General features: G+C 44.8%; 1 protein-coding gene across 2 annotated transcripts in view; it reads left to right on the plus strand.

The window, feature by feature from the left end:
- The window catches only part of LOC134528358 (aldehyde dehydrogenase 1A1-like), a 42,201-nt gene that overhangs the window by 17,171 nt on the left and 4,901 nt on the right, over window positions 1–20,129 (plus strand). The window contains exons 2-3 of one of the 2 annotated variants that reach the window (XR_010074391.1): window positions 4,081–4,362; window positions 11,476–11,564. Coding sequence is in view for 1 of the 2 variants with exons in the window: in XM_063361920.1 (XP_063217990.1) it covers window positions 11,476–11,578; window positions 19,300–19,484 (288 nt within the window). In the remaining variant the exon portion in view is untranslated. Of the gene's footprint in view, window positions 1–4,080; window positions 4,363–11,475; window positions 11,579–19,299; window positions 19,485–20,129 lie in introns of those variants that run through there. The other variant, XM_063361920.1, reaches the window with a different exon arrangement.

Genomic DNA, 20,129 nt, shown 5'->3' on the forward strand with positions numbered 1-20,129 from the left:
TCACCCTTCCGGTATATATATATATGTATATATATGAGTCGACCAATTCCAATCACCTCTTTGTCCTTCATAAGTGATTTCCCAGAAAATAGGAAAAACCTGTATTTGTTCTCTGGAGATGTTACGACTAATGGAATGTTTACTTAGCTGTTTAGATTTAATAGGTGGCATGTACCCATAAAGGAAATAAAAATTAAACAGCTAGTTTTTGAGAAATTCCGATTTAAATGTTGGACAAAGTGGAGTTTAGAAATACCAAAGAGACAAAGTGGTATTTGGAACAGTACATGTTGGAGAAAGTGGCTAATGGAAACACGTATTTTCTTCTCGATATAGTAATGATATTTTATTGCACAGTTTTAAACACACAAACAATGAAAAACAAAGTAACAGTTGTAAATTAAAAAGAAATGTTGAAAAATCTTGCCACAATATATTTGAAGCTATTATGACAAGGTCGTAAAACAACAACATTAAAACAATACATTCATAATTAAATTAAAAGAAAACATTTAAACCTTAGCCGCTATTCAAGAAACTAGAATAACAATGAATATTAATGACAGTGTATGCAAATAATCAATTTCACCAAATCAACAATGTTTAATTTAATGCTACACACGCAGTTCTTCAGATTCTTCCATTGGTTTGTCTTCTGCATCACTTTCATGTTCAATGATTGTATGAACACTGTCAACACTTACTGACTGATATAATTGCAAGTAGAAGTTCAGGTGGTTTTCAGATTCTTTCCACTTGCTCCCAAAGTGTTTACACAAATGATTGTTAATGTCCTGCAGCTTACTGCCTTTAATCTGAACACCAGATTCCAGAACCTCGGGTGTTAATTCTGAGAGTGTAACACCACGCTTGAAAACACTTCGCCCTTGTCCTAGGTCTGTTGTATAAGAACACTCCCCTCAAACGAGAATCAATGCTGAGTTCTTGCACGATCTCGTTAAGATAAATCTCTTACACTGGGAAAATCTAAAATGCCATGACTGTGTTGGTTTTATTACACGAGTTACAGCTTCCTTCCAGTCAAAAAATTGAAAATGTTTTTTTGGACGAAGCAAAGTACCATGATACTCAAAATTGTGTAATATTCATCAGGAAGCACAATTGTGTCAAGTTTGTTCAATTCTCTCTCTATTCTGCCAAATATTCTATCAGGTGGAATTTAGGAGTGACCTGTGAAGGGAAAAACAACAGAACTTGCTGAACGTGTTGTGGAGCTTGACTGAGCCATTTACTTGCCATTCCAATAATGGTTCAGTTTTTATTTTGACCACTACAGCCATCAGCGAAAAGACGAACTGTAGTAATACCCGTAAGATCTGTATTTGTTAATCTATAAAACACAGCAGAGGTGATCTGGTTGGTAGCTTTTGGGAATTCATTTTCAGACCATGAATAAATGAATGTGTTTCTTTGATTTTGTGGGGATTTAGATGTTCCTTGGCATACTGTGAAATTATAAATATTTAATTGATGACTATAGTAGCTAGCTTGATCAGGAAGTTTTGGCAGGATCAGATTTTTCTGACAATCTAACGAAAATGTCAGTTCACCCGGTTTTTCTTCTGCTAAAAGAAAACAGATGCCCTCATCACTTGATAATAGAATACAAAACATAAAACACAACAGCTGTCGCTATAAGTCCTCATAGATAACACAAAACACAGTGAAAACGAGACCAAACAAAATAATAAACAAGACTTTTATAGTCTAAACATGAAATACAGACATTCATTTGGAGGAACTAGACAAAGCTGGTTTTGGAATATTATTCGGTACACCAAAATGGCAGCCATTACACAATGTCTGGACAAAGTGTGTTCTGGAATGAAAAACAGACGTGGACAAAGTGTGATGTGGAAATAAAACAGAACTGGACATAGTGGGTTCTGGAAATGTTTACAGTTGTAATACCCCAAGTGTCTTAAAGAATAATTAAATAATAAGGTTAAAAGATTTGGAAGCTTAGATTACTGGGGCCCTCAATTAATAACTATAAAAGTCAACAACAGAGGCGACACTAGGAGTAAACAAAGAAAATTTAGGGACTCCCTACAAATACTTGGGAGTAAAAGGATCGTTATTATATATTAAATAAATAAAAACCACTGTTACGTCTATAGACTTACTTATTTTATTAATCATTGTTCTTTCTTTTTTATAGATTGAATTTTCCTTAGTAAAGTCTGTTTTTCATTGATAAGTGATCTTATTTACATAACTCACAATTACACTGACTATATTATATATATTTTTTGAACTCATTGCTTATCAGGCCGGCCCTGAATGTTTAACAAAAATTAAAATATTTAAAAACAAGAATGAAATTAACATTGGTAACTTTAAAGGTTGTACATATAGTCCTTCCAAAACATAATATAAATTTCTTCTCCTCGAACTGCTTTTTACTGTCCGCTGTCTTAATTGGGTTACACTATTTCTGAGTTCGTGAATAAAAAGATAGAATTATGCGGGTATCACCCGGGGCTGTAGGTAGACGGTGATGGAGGTAGTAGGCCTAAAGATGTTGGATTCTGCTCAGGAACCGACTCCAGTGGGTCCTGGCAGAGGATTTTGGTTGCCCCAAACTTGGAACCCTGTCAAAACAGGGTGTTGGTCCTGGCGCTCAGGAGAGGGCGTCTCGTCTCCGAAAACTCGAACCACGATTCGCGGTAGCCACGGAAGTCATCATGATTAATTTTAAAAAAATATAAAAAAATACTAAATTTCTCTAGGTACTTTCAAAAAAAACTACTGACTGGTTAATAATTTTAGCTAGGGACTCCATCCCTCTAGTCTGAGAAGACTACATAATATACGGTGCGATGTCGATGATTCGCAGAAGATCGCAGATACAAACGGTACCAGTCAGTCAGGAGGCGCGCACCGAAGTAAGTTCAGCGCGGGATATCACCAGAATATCATAAGCGCGGGATCCCTAGAGAATGGGAGGGGGGTTAGGCTCTGAGCCGAAAATTACCGAGTCCACCCGAAGGTGTCTGGCATAAAAAAATTAGATCTTACTGGAGTGACTGCGCGACTGAGGCGCTATCTTTGGGTGGCGAGAAGAAGTACTAATAAATCGACTTGTGGCCGACGAGTGTGTCAAGCTAGGGGGTTAATGGAGTAACCAGTGGTGCCACCTAGCGACCTGAGACATAAGGAGGGGAGAGAGGTTGTCGTTACCTCCGCGCGAGCGCGGTAGTGTCGGCGCTGCCGACGCCTCACAAGTGGCATTAGTTACCACAGCCGTCGCTAGGTGTCGCTAAAGTCCAGAATCGTAACTGCGGCTGTCAAGCCTGAGATGGCCTTAACTTCGGTTAACGTACCCCTGCGGTCGTCGCCCCTAGCCACACTTCTGAGAAAAAAATGGTGGGTGAGCAGGAGGAGGGCTTCAAAAAATGCATGGTCTGTGGGACACAAGGCCCACGGGATCCTCCTGTCGTGTCTTGTTGCTAGTGAACCCTAAACCGATTCGTGACAGAGTTAGCAGGGCTCAGCACTGCTTCACAAGCTGCTGTAGGCAAAAGTAGACACGCGAAGAAATAAAGTTACCGTCCCCGACGTGCCTGGAGGCGGGAGAAATATTAGCCAGAATGCTAGCCTAGCATGAGGCTGGGAAAGAGAATCAGCTCGCCTCTGAGAACAGAGGCTGAGGGCCTGGCTGTAAAGAAAATAAGATGAGAGAAAAAGAAAAGAAAAAAAATATATTTTCAAAAATATTTAAGATTACAAAATTTTAAATAAAACGTGCCTAAATCCCTAATACACGGCACACAGTTTTACACATCAATTTTCTAAAGGACAATGTCGTGTTTGGCAATTCTTTTTTGCGGATTCCCATAGATATGACTACAGAGAATATTCTTGTGGCATTATCTCAATTTTTTCACTTTTTGGACAAAGTGGTTTTTGGAAATGGTCGACTCATATATATATATATATAATTATATATATATATATATATATAATATTTACAATTTCGTTCATCATAAAATACGTATTAGATTTAAATGTACGTACTAAACTACAATTTATCATACTACTACAAACGAATTGAAGCGTGCACTGATGCAACAATCAGAAACATTCGTACATAAAAATATGTTAGTTTCAACAACAGGTTGAAATGCATCTCTTAGCTCAACGAAGTCATATAACATAGTCACAGGTACTATTTGTTGCTGCAAATTGTATTTGAAGTTTGCAAAATTACGGAACTAGTCGTCTTAAGTCATCCGAAACGTGGTGACGTTATGAGGCAAAAATCGTAATTTTGTTCACCCTGACTTTCCCCATTCTATAACATGAAGTGAGTATACAGGAAGATGTGTGGCTTTTACGGTGAGTGACTAGTGTTCACAGTTTTTATTCCAAACGTACACAAACCAGTTGTTTGTGAATAGTTTTTTTTTGTAATAATGACGCGATAACTTAGCATGTCATATCATGTATTTTTAACTCTTTATTCCTTTAGAAATAGAATATTTGCAACATTGTCAATATCAATTATTAGTGATTTTAAAAAGAAGTGTGGTAAGGATAATTGTACCAAAATGCATTTTTAATAAGGCACAGAATCATGTTATTTTTCTACCTTGTATTTTGTTCATGTTTAGATGGTTTACAATTTGCTGTTTAAAACATTTGTATGCATCTCCACCCAATAACTGTTCAGAAAGTAACACTCATCGATTTATCTGTACAAATTATTTTTGGCTTTTCTGAAGAAAAAAAAAGTTAATGTATGAAGTTGTACAAATACATCTTCTTTAATCAAATATAATTGAATTTGAACACATTTACACACCACAAAGATAAAAAACATATGAGTTTATGGATACAGTTGAGTAAATTTAGATGGTCTGCTTTTACAAGCATAATTTAACAGCGCACTGAGTTTAAATTTTCTTATATAATGTTATATCGCAATAAATACTTTAAGAAAAAATACATATTATATTCCCACATTTTTTAAGAAGATACGCTACAGAGGTAATTAAAGAGCAGCTGAACAAGTCTTGACAGCGGAAAATTTTTTTCTTTCTCATTTTCAATAGCGTCAATAATGTATTGAGGGTCTCGAATTTCCATGCTCCTCGTATGCCTAGGGTCCACCAGTTCTGGCAAAATGCAGTTATAATAGAATTTTGTAAGATGTGGTTCCATCTCTTGTTTCCAAAAATTGTCATCCCTTTCAATTCGAAATATTGCCATCTCTTTTTCCACTGATGTCCAAACACTAAAACTGCAATATTCCCTGTCTGAAATGTGCAGCTGTCCCTGAACTTGATAAAAATATGAATGTGTTTTTTCAGTTTCAGTTCATCTCCTTCGAAACTCATATATCGGATGTTCCCTTGTTTAACTGCTGCAGTAACATCTTTTTCAATTGCAGATGATGGACACTTAACTTCTGCAAGACCCTTTTCTCCAATAACACCTTCCGGAGTGGCACCCAAGAAAGGCAATTCCTTGTCAATGAAGAGTCCAATTTTTCCAACCTTATATTCCTTCTTGTTTTTCTAGTTCTATAGCTATCACCTCAAACCTTTTACCATGATCAATTGCAGGCACGTTCAAAATATCGGAGGTATAAACAATTCTGCGAACTAAGTTCACGCAGCTTGTTGATGCACGTCTACGACAGACTTTCCCGAAATTCTAAGCTGTTAGAATTTTTCTACGTGTTTCAAGCCATTTTCCGCTTCCTGCCTGGAGAATTGTGTCTCTCTCTAACTGTTGACGGTCCTCTTGTGTTAGTTGTAACCTACTGAGGAAAGCTTGAATCTGTTCCTCAAATGTTTCTGGATCCATGTCAGGCAGGTGACATTGAGGACCATAGTGGATGTTTGCTGCTTTTGGAGTATCAAACCGTTGTCTTCCTTTACATGTTCAATATATTCATCCAAATGTTGATATTTTCTTGGAGTAATGAATTAACTGTTCGGCTGAAATCATTCATAAATATATTATTTTTGAATAACTTATATCTATTAATGTACCTAAAATCATGTTATATTTCTATGTGCATAAAAGATGTATATATTATTTTTTCCCAAGTTACGAATAAAACAGGAATATTGATAGCAGTAAAAGTACTTATAGTATCTGTAGTATTTTTAATATTTTTTTGTCCAATGTTTGATGCATACTTTGAAAAGTCTTGCTACAACATAAACATTTTTAGTGCTTAAGTCAATGTTCTTATGAATGCTGTTCATGTTTTAACTGGGGATGGTGTATCACTATTAAGTAAGGTCAAAAAAAGATACTGTCTATTGTCACTAAATGGGGATAAGATTTTATACTGTATTCATTTTTTAGCCCTGTTTTTAGTGAAATTTCTGATAAAAAAACATTTATGTAGTTTGAGTAGTTGTAATTTTTCAATTGAAGTATATTCGTAAAGTTAAATTATAACTTAACTGTAATTTTTTAACAGGTCAATATAATTAAAATCAATATAATTGTCATTCAGCTAACCTGATTGCTTGTCTCTGAATTGTTGATACATCTACTGTCTACAGTTGGCTCATTCCTGTCCACCAGCTCGTATGGAATGTCAATGGCTCCTTCTGTGGTTGACCAGAAAGAACATCCTGCTTCCATCTCAAATAGTTTCAGAGGCGGTTGCATTTCTGTGTAAGACATGGCTGTAGAGCTGAAAGAGCCACATTACAGTAGCAATAACATTTAACTATTTATATTGATTTATTTAGATAGAAATATAGTTTCGAAAGAATGTCTAGTTTCGTGTAATAGTATAACTACCCGACCGTGTGCAAATGATACGAAGGAAAAAAAGTAAACAATTTTTTTAGGAAATAGTTGAAGAAAGTAAAATAGCATGTATTAAAAACACTTTGTAATTAACTTATTTTTAAAGTGGGCTAAGGGACTTACATACACTGCCCATCTTCATTGTGCAGGACATTGGTTACAGAGTAGTTATTCTCTTCATCTGATGTGTCATTTTCTCTTGAAGAAATTTCTTGTGCCATTTTTACTCCCTGGCTGCCAAGGTGACATCGTGAGTCTCTACCTTCCGGAACTTGATAACTGCAGCTATCAAGTTTAAATTTTTTCCTGCAATGCATAAAATTTATCCTTTTTAATACCGACTTCTTTATTTTTGTGCAATAAATGACCTTACACTGAACAGACCAAAAATCTTATGTATATTTTGGCCAAAACATATTTGTTAAATTAATAGAACTGTTTGTGTTGCCAATCTTACTTTCTCTAAAATAATAACTTAGATTTGTTTTAAATAAAATGTAAACAGTTACTCACTTTGCCGGATAGCTTTCTTCATAGTACACTACTTCATGCACTCCGGAAGTTATTTCGTTTTCAATCAGTACTTGATGGCTGCAGTGAATTCTTGATAGGCTCTGGTTTTCCAATTCTTCATTGACATGGTTTTGTTTAGGTATAGTTTTTTTTTTTCCTGTCAATAAATTGATAATTCAGTGACAAATAAAAAAAATGTACACATTACACATTTTAAAGGTTAATACTACAACGTTAATACAAACACATATTATATGCTTCGACTGTGAGGAGCCAGAGTTTGTTTCCCCCCCTCCCCCTTCCCAACAGGGAGCTCAGTCTGTCCAAACTAATAACTTATGGATGCATTACATATCATAAACATACATATTTAACCTATATATTTTAAATAAACTTTTCAATATGCGACTGTTCATCTAAGATAACTCAACATTATGGTGGGGAAGGTGTTGGAGGTGAGAGATCACAAGGTAGACTAAGTTTCGACTATGCAGGCTAATGAACGCCATCTGTATTTTGTATGACATATTACAAAACAAACTGACCTTTGACTCCAGTATGCTTTGAGATGAGTAGCTTCATTTTTCTTTCTTGTTGCATAAATATAAAGATGATTCTTCTTTATTTTCTCCAGTTTCTTTTCTCACCCATTCTTGAAAAATAAATCGTGCATATAATAGTACTTCTCGATGTTGTTACAAAGCCAAATATCGATCTAACAAAGGGTAAAAATAACAGTCGCTCAACGTTTTCCGCCCACAGGTAACCTCCACTTGGCTCCGAGTATGCCTTACTGAGTCTTCTCGCCGCGCGATATGGTGGGCGTAGAATGGTTGAGGTTTTCTCTGGGAATAACTGCCTGAATCCTAGAATTTATTACTTCCGGGTCATTCCATGCCATTTCACACACCTGCTGACATCACCATCACCGAATTCAATAAAACTTAGGGCTTTAACAGTACGGGTGCAGGAAAGTGAATTCTCAAAGTTACAGCCCCCTGTGAATAATACTTTTTATACAGCAGGGTTGCCAATTTGTGGAAAAAGTGGAATTGTGTTAATGCCTTACTAGAGTAGTTTTAGTGAACATGGCCTAATTCACAATGTTCTAGTGTTTGATCCCAGATCCATCCCAAAATGAAACTTATGTCACTTAGACCAATAACGCACTTCATAACATATAATTTTTTCACATTTTTCAAAAATATACTTTTCAAACTTTCAAGGTCACAGGTTACATGAACATGACCTTGAAACAAATTTCTTTTAAAATTCGTAAAACTTATTTTTATCTCAAAGTACACTTTTCTAGCTTTCTATTGAGCCCTACATCAAGGTTCTCGCTCAACTACAAAGGAAGTTACAAATATTTTTTTGGACCTCGCGCAGCAAAAATTCCACTTTTTCCACAAGTTGGCAACCCTGCTGTATAAAAAGTATTATTCACAGGGGGCTGTAACTTTGCTAATGCACTTTTCTGCACACCTACTGCTAATTTGCCGAGTTTTTTTTAATTCTGAGATGGTGATGCCAAAAATTATTATTTTCTGGTTGATTTGGCATGGAATGACCCTTCCCGACCAGGCGGCCTCAGCGGTAGACACTATTCCTGCGAATACATGTGCTTATCGCGATATCCGATACCCCGACGCGCTGATAAGGCGACCGAGCAGCCGTCAGACGAACTTCCCCTCCGCTGCCTTCACAGCAGCCGCTAGCCCCACTCCTCGGCTCCAGTCGCCGGCTGAAGAATACGCCGCGCGAGGGAGACACTTCCCGGCAGAATAAATGTGCGGAAATGCATTTCGTCGTAGAAGAATTCTGGGAGTTTTTCAGCGGTGACCTATGTATTTTTTTACACCATTTTAATCAACGATTAATACTCTATCGTTGTGTGTTTATACTTTTTTTGTATGCATTACACACGATACATAAAACAGCTGCGTAAAACCACACATTCGGAAATATTTTTACCTATGTTACGAATTTTTAAAAGCATTATAAAAATCATAGATCGACCCATTCATCCTTTCCCTATACACGCAAAAAAAATGACAGTGTTATCTGTAATGGGAAGCTGCAAATTCTTATTAACAAAAGGCCCTACAATCACGCCATGAAGACTGTCTGTATAGGCCTCTTAACAGTTACCTTAGTTTAAAGTTAAACAGAAAAATACTGTTGTATGGACATGATTTTTTTCATTGTGTTGCAGCGTGGGGGTATCCAGTTAAGCATACCACCAGGGTGCATCCATGCGCCACCAAACACTCCTACTGATTATCCTACTCATGCAAGCGAAGTGTATGGGGGCACAAGAAAATCGTGTGTGGGGTCTTTGCTAGAAAAGACAGTTAAGCAGAAAGTGATAAATCATAAATACAAATAAAGAACATGAGTCGCACTCAACAACGTTATAATTTCGCAAACTTAACATATATACATACACTGTCAACGGATTCGATGCCAGCTAGAGGCATGTGCGTAGCAAATACAAATTAGCATACATTTAATGAAGTTTATTCCCTTCACAATGATTTTCACTCCTTATGTCTTTACTGAGTCCTTACTTATGGAAAAAACTAGGGTGAACCTTGTGCCCAATGTACTCTGATTCAACAAACAAACTACTACTGCGTATCTCTTACAGTCGTACGAAACAACAAGCAACAAGCAACAAGTTAACATTCTTTCTCTCTCTCCGTTACAAGTTGAATTTCCTAGGCATGCCCTGGATCATGCAGTATAAAACAGTCGCCTCTGACAATGGGGATAGACATTTTCTCATTTTCTGTGCGAAATTATGACTCAGTTACCACACACTATAAGAGAGGAGAGAAACCAATATTCAAGTATACGTGCGTACGCATTACGTTATGGCCCGGAGGCGAGCGAAGACCAAAATCATAGTGAACATTATGTCATTACACACGTGATTCACAAGACGTACGTTGCTGTTAACAACTTTAGGAACTGACTCAATATACATACAGACTATACGAGCGGTCCAAACACGTGTAGGGGCAAGGAATTATGTACTACAAAATAAACCAACACCTAATATAACGTTAATTGTGCACTCCTCGAAAAAAAACATATTAAATATCTATTACTCATAGAGAGCGTAGTCCCGCGGACAGAAATGCAAGCCCAAGAGAGAAGCGAGGGATCGGTTACATGGTTTGTTACAGCTACAATTTTCAGTGGGTCTCGTCATGATGACATTCACTGCCAAGGCTAGGTAAGCGTAATACAGAGAAGTGCTCAAACAAAATATGCTAGATCACGGGGGGTATGCCTTAACCAAATGGCTCCGGTCGGGGGTACAGCTGGGAGGAAAAGAAAGAGGGCAAAATCAAGGCAAAACGATGCGTAAAATTACGTCATACGGAGCTGAAAGCTCTTATGAAAAAAAAAAATACAAGGGCGGCATCGGGCACTTAACGTGCTTACTTCTAAACCAAAAGCAATCAAAGCGTGGTCTGGATGCCGTTGAAATAAGTTAAGAGTCCACTGCCGACAATGCAAGTCGCGCAGCAACTAAAATCAAAACCACATGCAGGAGGGAGTAAGCAAATGCTTCCAGCAGAAAGAAGAAACAAAAGAAAATATTACACAGAAAATAAATTAAGTGAAGGTCAAAGTCAAAAGGGATGGCTACATGAAAATCAAGGCTGGCAAGCATATTTAATATTTACGTTACTCGCACGGCCATCGTGTGCACACACTAACTCCGTCTCCTGAAGAATTTTACCTAGACAAGCTGCCCCTCGACCGGGCCAGAGACGACCTGCTTCCACCAAGAGAGACCCACGAAATAGACAATTAAAAGTTATACGCGCTCATTTATACTATTCGCTAGATGGCGTTGCAGTCGCTACAATTGAGGAGAGGCTAGGGGGAAAGAAAGGGAAGGGGAAATTGGCACCTTGAGGCGGAGAGGGGTTAAGAGGGGAGAAGGAAAGGAAGGCTGCGGCACGGAGATGACGTCACAGAAGCGCGGCGGGCGCTTCAGTGTATCTATGGTGTCTTCTTGGTACTATCATGAAGTCACCGATATCCATAAAGTGTGTGAAATTCACCACTACGTTGAATGACCGTACTGTCCTGTCCCGAGCCCATTGCAGTGAGCAGTAGCGACTCTGTGTGCTGTGTTTGCAGGTGGGACGACTCATCGCGGAGGCAGCGGCCAAGTCGAACCTCAAGCGGGTGTCGTTGGAGCTCGGTGGCAAGAGTCCCCTTGTTGTTTTCTCAGATGCAGATTGTAAGTTTTGCTAAGGTGCTTGGTCATTTGTGAGGGAGGAAGAAATGCGCTGTTTTGTTTTCCTGTTACATGTTCTCTGTAGTGAAAATACTCCGGAGACTATAGTGTGTCAAGGCCAAGTATATATAATAATGAAAGAAAGAAATGAATGATAGAAATTGTGTAAGCATTGTTAACTCACAACGTGATTATTAGAAATAAAATATTTAGTAACTAGCAGTTGCCAAATTGAACACATCATACAATGACAATGATATACTGAATATTACTTAACTGTAAATGTAAATACAGTAGAATCTTGATTTACTGAGTTAATATGGACCACGGCCATCTCTGATAAGCAGAATCTCCGATAGCAAGAATATTATAAGAAAATTGTCTTCATTTTCAGTTGGCCCAGTGGTAGCAATTTTTGGGGTGAGGTTTTTCCAGTTTTCCTTCAATGTAAATTCTTTCATGTCACTCCATGAGTTGTCCAACCAGTGAATGGCATCTTTGAGGTTTAGCTATCTTTAGGCTTTCGACAACGGCCCCTAAGCAAATGTCTCAACAGTCTTTGCTGGTAATGGAGCATTTCGTAGGCTCGGATAGTACGGAACTTAGGTTAATCAAGAAAACTCTACTGAAATTTGACAAGGTCGGGGGATTCGGTAGTATTTATAACGTACTTTTAGTGGGCGCCACCGTGTCTAGGGGGCACGGACCCGGCGAGAAGACTCTGTCTCAGGCGTGACGTAGCCCGTGTGGCGGCGTGACTCGTTTCCCCCTTTCGCAATTACCTTAACCACGCAGTGGGATAGGGCGCCCCACACGCCGACAAACAACACTCGAAGCACGCAAACACAATGTCTCTATGAAAACGCCTTCCTCGGAGAGCCGGAACGGAGCGTCTCTCTTCAGCTGGCGACGGGAAGCGACTGCGCGAGCAATGGCCGCAGAGGTAGCGTGGTGAAGAGGGGGGGGGGGGGGTGTGTTTGGCGCCAAGCGCCCTGAACAGTTACCCTGTCTCCCGTCGTGCCGCGGACGTGGTTAAAATGCATAAAAATTACAATAAATTTTAATATAAAAACATATGGCACTTGGGGAACAAAACAAAAGATTGCACAGTATTATTATATCTTGGGGAGCGAAGCACTGATTCTACAGCGCCCTCTTGCGGCGGCGCGCTATTTAAAACACGTCAGCCGGGAGGATTAACAGGAAGGGAGGGAGGTGGTGGCACATCGGGCTCAGATGGGCGTAGCCCTGGACGACGTCAATTGCCCCCTCCTAAAGTAGGCCGATGTGATGACATCTCCCGACCTTGAGTGGGCGTGGCATTGTTTACCTCGCGCTCCCTGTGGCAATGTTTACATTTCGCCAGCTGAGCAGCAGCTCCGTGCCCTTGGATGTCTCCTGGGTCGTAGGTTGTACCTTGGAGCGGGCTCGGGTGCTTCTCTCTCTCCTTCACCTGCCTCGGATTCTGCGGGTTCTTCCACGAAGACCCGAAAGTCTGAGTCCTCTATGGAATAGTGGAATGGCCACATCATCTCATGGCTGTCCGGCGACTCTGGTCGTTCGTCCGCTTCGTCTGGCGTCCATATCAGAGGCAAGGGCATACCGTCTCCTCTCGTCGACAGTTCGTCTGTTTCCGCGAACCCGCGGAAGGGAGAGTCCTCTCCGTCTGTCTCTGTGAACAGCTGTCTTGTCAGGCCCGTTCTGCGTGGGGCTGGAACTGGCGACTCCACTTCCACTCCTGGAAACCCGTGGAATCCTGCGCCCTCGTTCTCCATAGGGGTTGATGTCGCAGCATTGGCGTGATGTTGGTCCTCGGTAACTGTGGGGGTCACGGGTTCGCTTCCCTCTCCCTCAGGGCCTCCTTCCCTGCCTCCGTGCGCGATTCGTACATCATCCCGATGGTACTTCGCGGCACGACCACTCGGAAGTGTGACTACGACCGCGGTGGGACCTGGTATGCGCAACACTGCTATGGGGCCGATCCACTTGGGTGCAAGCCCCGCACAGAAGTTTTTGTTTCCAGCTGAGAGTGGATGTAGACGCGCGTACACCATCTGCCCAGGTGTCAGTGGCGGCGGTGGTCGTGTGGTGACGGGTGTGTGTTGCGCCTGGTAGGCCGCCTGCCTGCGACGAGCCTCTTCATGCGTCATAGCGATGTTCCGCCCGCGCTCCTCTGGGGATTCTTCCCTGTCCTCCGCGCATCTCTCTTGCACCCGGTACTGGCCGGGCAGGGGTAGGTTACGTCCTTGCACGAGTGTGGCTGGAGATTCGCCGGTAACTGTGTTCACACGGCGCCGCAGGCAATAAGTGATTTCCGGGATGTGCGTGTCCCACAGGGTGTGGTCTTCAGCCAGCCGGAGTCTCAGCTGCGCCTTTATCTCCTGGTTGCGCCTCTCGGTGGGGTTAGCGCGGGGGTGGTACAATGGCGTGGTATGCGTCGTGACTCGCCACGCCTCGCATAGCTCCCTCCACTTCCGTCCCGAGAACTGTGACGCGTTATCCGTCAACACAATGCGTGGGTAGCCCCAGCGCGGGAAAAATTCTGTGTCCATGGTGCGTGCAATGGTGCCAGCGCGGCAGTTTGACAGCGGAAAGGCCTCGACCCAGCGCGTGAAGCAATCCGTCACAACCAACAGGAATCTCTTCCCGCGTGCTGACCTTGGGTACGGCCCCATCAAATCCAGAGCGACCGTGTGAAATGGCTCGGATGGTCGCCGGGGTCTTTGTTGTTCTCGCCCATCGGCTCGCCGCACCTTTTGCCGTTGGCAGTGTCGGCATCCTCGCACGCCGTCCCTCACATACTTGTTAACCCCGGGCCAAAAGAAGAGGTCTCGTACTGCACGTACAGTCTGATCCGTACCCGGGTGTCCGGCTAGTCTGTTCACATGTAACATTGTGAATATTTCGCGTCGCGTCACTGCGGGTGCAAATGTCCGCCATGGTTGTTGAGTGCCTGCGGTGCGTGCCTGTAACAATCCCTCGAGCACACGGTACCCCTCGCACGCAGCCTCCCCGCACTGACGTATTAGCCCTTGCGTGTGTTCGTCTCTGCGTTGTGCCGCGCGCACGAATGCATCTAGATCGTCTAGTTCCGCCCCTGGCGGTAGGGTGGGGGTATTGTTTACATCTGTGATCGCACACAGCGCCGCCGCCTGACTAAGTGTGTGTGGCCTTGGTGTCGGTGTGCCGCTCGTGGGTGGGAGGAGCTCGTCCCAGTCCGCGTCGTCCCGCGCCTCTACCGTATCGTCTGGGTTACGCGAAAGCTCGTCGGCCAGCTCGTTCTGTTTGCCAGCGACGTGTTCCACAGTAAAGTCGAGTGCTTGCAGGACCATAGCCCACCGCGTCAATTTTGACCGCCGCCCCTGCATAGTGGCAAGCCATTTCAGGCACTGGCTGTCTGTCCGCAGTATGAAATGCTGGCCCTCTAGGTGTGGCCTGTACCTCCTCAGGGCCCACACCACGCCCAAACACTCCCTCTCATTCACACTGTAGCGTTGCTCTACTGCCCCGAACTTGGCGCTCGCATACTCAATTATGCGAGGCTCGCCAGCATCTCCAAGCTGTAACAATATGGCTCCTATTCCCTGTTGGCTTGCGTCCGTTTGTACAATTATCTGTTTCCCTGGATCTAGTCGGGCCAGCAAGTGACATTGCCGGAAACGCTGTTTCAATTCCTCGAAAGCTGCTTGCATTTCCGTGGTCCACCGGTAGGACTTTTTTGGTGACAGCTGTTCCGTTAGTGGTGCGGCGATGACAGAGAACTCTGGTATGAACGCACGTAGCCAATTGGCCAGTCCGATGAACCGTTGCAGCTGCTTACGAGTGTTTGGGATAGGCTTGTTTACAATGACAGACAGTTGTTGTGACGTTGGCCGATTCCCCTCCGCATTCACGACCAGGCCCAAAAAATCTAGTTCCGTTGTACCTACGTGACATTTCTCGGGGTTACATGTAAGCCCGTGGGCGGCTAGTCGCTCTAGGATCAACGCGAGGTGGTGCGCGTGTTCATTCCATGTCTGTGACCAAATGATAATGTCATCAAGATATGCGGCCGCGAACTTGCCCGCGTAGTCCCCTAATACACGCGTCATCATGTTCTGGAACGTGGCGGGTGCATCCTGCAATCCAAAGGGCATGGCGCAAAACTGAAACCGTCTGCCGTCCGGAGTCGTAAAAGCGGTTTTAGGGCGGTCCTCTGGGCGTATGGGTACTTGCCAGTAACCCGCTTTTAGATCTAACGAGGAAAAAATCTTTGCATTACCCAACCCCGCGATTGTATCTGCGATGTTCAACAGTGGAGGTGGTGCGTTTACTGTTACCTTGTTAATTGGTTTAAAATTAACGCAGAAACGTAAAGTGCCATCTTTTTTTTCTGCTAGCACGACCTGGAAGTTGTATGGGCTCTCGCTGGGCTCGATAATGCCATCTCGCAACATTTCCCTCACTTGATTCAGGATGGTCTGTTTCCCCGTGTGCCCGTAGCTGCCAGGAGGGATGAACATAGGGGTGTGGGGGTGAGTAGGAATAGAGTGCTCTGCGACCGTCGTACGTCTCAGCGGATCGGCAGTCGCGAACACGTCACTGCGGGGTACAATTACACTCTGGATAGCTGCCTGGTGCTCACGGGGCACCCCATGCTTGAAAGTAGCGAGACTGACCTGGTGTTTGGTTGGTGGCGGTGAGCGTCCGAGGCCATACACTGTACGGCGGCCCTGGTTGCCGACATGTACGCACCCATCGCGTACCTCGATCATGGCACCTTGGTCGTACAGCCACGGATGTCCCAGGATAACGTCGTCTCGGAGGTCGTCGACCACCAACGCCGTGGTGCTCGAACGTTGGTCGCGCACGTCCACGTGCAGCGTTACGACGCCCCTGGTGTGGCAGGCGTTCCCAGTGGTCGCCAGCTGGAGTTGGCCCGGCCAGGCCTCGAAGGGCGTCCCTTCGGCGAACTGCGATGACACACAGTTGTGGCTGGCGGCGGTGTCAATGAGGGCACTGACTGCCCGCCCGTTGACCACGACCGGGATGCGAAGTAGCACGCACTCCTCCACGCTCACGTGCCCCAGGCTTGGTCCAGCTGTTGTTGTTGTGATAGCCGGTTGCGCGGGGGTGGCGGGCCGTGTTAGCGCGTCGCCCCCGGCTGCCCGTTTCCCGACGGATCGTTCCGTTGGGCTGCTGGTCGATATCGGTTGCGCACTGGGCAGTCCTCATGCCAGTGGAAGGTGCCACTCGGGCACGAGTGGCATTGCGGTGGCGGCCCCACGCCAATCTCGCGTCTACGCCACGCCGGTGGCGGGCGTTCTTGCCGACTGTTGTTGGCGGATGGGAAGTACGGCACCACAGCCGTTGCGTCAGCGGCTGTCACGGTCTCTGCTCGTACTGTCGATTTGGATGACCGTACCGACTTCAGGTCATACTCAACGGCGCGCGCGTGTTGCGTGAACTCCTCGGCCGTCTGGCGGGTTGCATGTCGTAGATGCGAGCGTAGCTCCGGACGCATCAGCTCGACGATGCGCTCCAACAATCCCTCCGGGCCGCTCGCCGGGAACAGCCGTCTATGTAGCCGGAGCTTCTTGACAAAAAACGCCTCCGCCGATTCATTCAGACTCTGTTCCAGACAGTACAACTCCGTCCTGACCTTCATCTCCGCTTTCACGTCCGCGAACCGCGCCTCGAATCGCCGTGTGAACTCCGACCAGGGCATGTCGAATTCACTGACGATGCTCCACCACGTCTTCGCCTCCCCTCTTAGCGCGCCTCCCACGCGCTCTGCCCACTCCACGTCCGGCACGCCGTACCGATTCAGTCTCTCATGACACACTCGCACGAACTTCCCCGGGTCGTCACACGTCCGTCCAGAAAATTCGGGCAGCTCAATGTGACCCACAGGCGTAGGTCGCGCGCACGCATTTGTTGGCTCGACATAGACTCGCGTCCCCGTGGCGAACGCCGCCCCGCGTGTTGCGAACTCACCTCCCGACATTCGGTGCAGTCGTACCAACTGTCGCGTGAAGAAGCCTGCTCGGTCTGGTCCATACACCGCACGTGTTTGAAGGCCCGGCAGTTTCGGCACCAAGCGTCCTTGCCCGCCTCTCCAGTACAGGTTGCCACAGTACACTTCAAACGTTCTATCCCGACTGAATTCATTCGCCCCGCAAAACCGTCCAGGCGTGGTTCGCAGCGTTCCAGACACACGCATGTGTCCATCCACGAGGCCCCCGTGACGCCCCCCACGTGCCTCGGACGTGCGCACGTGACGCAATACATACTGTTTATGTTAAACACGAGCTCTGGTTTAATTAAGCCCACTCCAGCTGCCGGTCGTCTATCGTCTGCCATGCTCGCATTAGTTCAACTCACATAAGCACTGCAACAAAATTACCGCTACCGGGATGCGGAATGCCTCTGCTGCGCCTGGATTCCTGGAAGCGCGCTAGTGGTCACTGGATCGGTCGCGACGGAGTACCGTTAGGCGCGCTGCACGGACAATGGCTGCTCGGCTCCGACGGAGTACCGTTAGGCGCGCTGCACGGACAATGGCTGCTCGGCTCCGACGGAGTACCGTTAGGCGCGCTGCACGGACAATGGTTGCTCGGCTCCGCGCACTCCGGTTAACAATCGCACAACTCCCGCGCATCCGGTCTTGGTGGTTAAGGCAGCTTTTTGTCACGCCCCACGCTCTTGGGAGCCAATTGACAAGGTCGGGGGATTCGGTAGTATTTATAACGTACTTTTAGTGGGCGCCACCGTGTCTAGGGGGCACGGACCCGGCGAGAAGACTCTGTCTCAGGCGTGACGTAGCCCGTGTGGCGGCGTGACTCGTTTCCCCCTTTCGCAATTACCTTAACCACGCAGTGGGATCTCAGGGCGCCCCACACGCCGACAAACAACACTCGAAGCACGCAAACACAATGTCTCTATGAAAACGCCTTCCTCGGAGAGCCGGAACGGAGCGTCTCTCTTCAGCTGGCGACGGGAAGCGACTGCGCGAGCAATGGCCGCAGAGGTAGCGTGGTGAAGAGGGGGGGGGGGGGGGGGGGGGTGTTTGGCGCCAAGCGCCCTGAACAGTTACCCTGTCTCCCGTCGTGCCGCGGACGTGGTTAAAATGCATAAAAATTACAATAAATTTTAATATAAAAACATATGGCACTTGGGGAACAAAACAAAAGATTGCACAGTATTATTATATCTTGGGGAGCGAAGCACTGATTCTACAGCGCCCTCTTGCGGCGGCGCGCTATTTAAAACACGTCAGCCGGGAGGATTAACAGGAAGGGAGGGAGGTGGTGGCACATCGGGCTCAGATGGGCGTAGCCCTGGACGACGTCAATTTGTAAACGGGGTGTCAATACAAATCTGTAGAAAATCTTCCTTTTCCATTACTTTCCATAACCAAAATTACAAATTTCACTGAAAATTTTTTAAATAATTTACCTATTTTGCATATTTCTGAAAGAAATAAAGCTAATTCAGCTTCCACCAACCCTATACTTCTAGAGCAAGCAGAACAATGCATATGCCATTTGCAGTGTGTGTGACCGAAACACCATTTGGAAAAATGTGTTCAACTGGAGCAAGAGATTTCCCCCTCAAATTACTATCACTGAGGAATTTCCATGACGTTTCCAGGTTTTTTTCAAGTGGATTCCCTGACGTTTCCTGACAACTACTCCTGTCTTTCCACAACGTGTGAAGGTTGAAACTCGCGTCTGCCTCCGCAGTGGACGAGGCGGTGGAGATTGCGCACGTGGGCTTGTTTGCCAACCACGGCCAGAGCTGCTGCGCCGGCTCGCGCACCTTCGTGCAGGAGGATATCTACGACAGCTTCGTGAGGAAGTCCGTGGCGAAGGCGGCCGCCAGGAAGGTTGGCGACCCGTTCGCGGAAGGCACGGAGCAGGGCCCGCAGGTACGAGTGTGGCTCGCCGGTATCCGAGTTTCACTTTTAATTTTGCGTAGTTGTTTTACGCTGGTGCTCGACAGAAGTATGGGCCCACCTGATTAAGGGGCTCGCCTAGTTAGGAGTGTAGTTGTGTTGGTGAAGTGGGATGATAATAGTGATGCTTGCTGGTGCTTCTAGTGCGGTATCGCCCTCCATGCGCAAGACTCTGGATTGTCGCCCAATCTCTCATCGTGCACGGGGCCACTGTTAAGATTCATAAACAGAACTACCTATTCATCTGCCCTTAGTGTTTTCTATAATTCGTTTTGTTAACAGACTCCACTCTGATATCTACAGCAGTTTCAAATCACACTGTTTATCTGAAGCTCAAACACACAGTGTGTAATTAACTTGAAAATAACCAATTGTAACTTTCTTACAAGGCTGGTTGATATTATATGTATTTGTTGTCCATATTGTTTGCTCACATTTATAAAAGAATGATAGGTTAATGTAGTTAAATAAAAAATCATTAGTAGTGTAACATATACGTATTTTCTTATTTCAAGTATCCAGTGTTATATACATCTTAATTCTTGTAATTAGGTAAACAAATAACTCAACTTGCATTTTGATTATTTTTTTGTACTTAATATTTTTGTTTCCCGGTAC

Source organism: Bacillus rossius, chromosome 1 (genome assembly GCF_032445375.1).
Source record: "Bacillus rossius redtenbacheri isolate Brsri chromosome 1, Brsri_v3, whole genome shotgun sequence".
In the NCBI taxonomy this organism is placed as follows: domain Eukaryota; kingdom Metazoa; phylum Arthropoda; class Insecta; order Phasmatodea; family Bacillidae; genus Bacillus; species Bacillus rossius.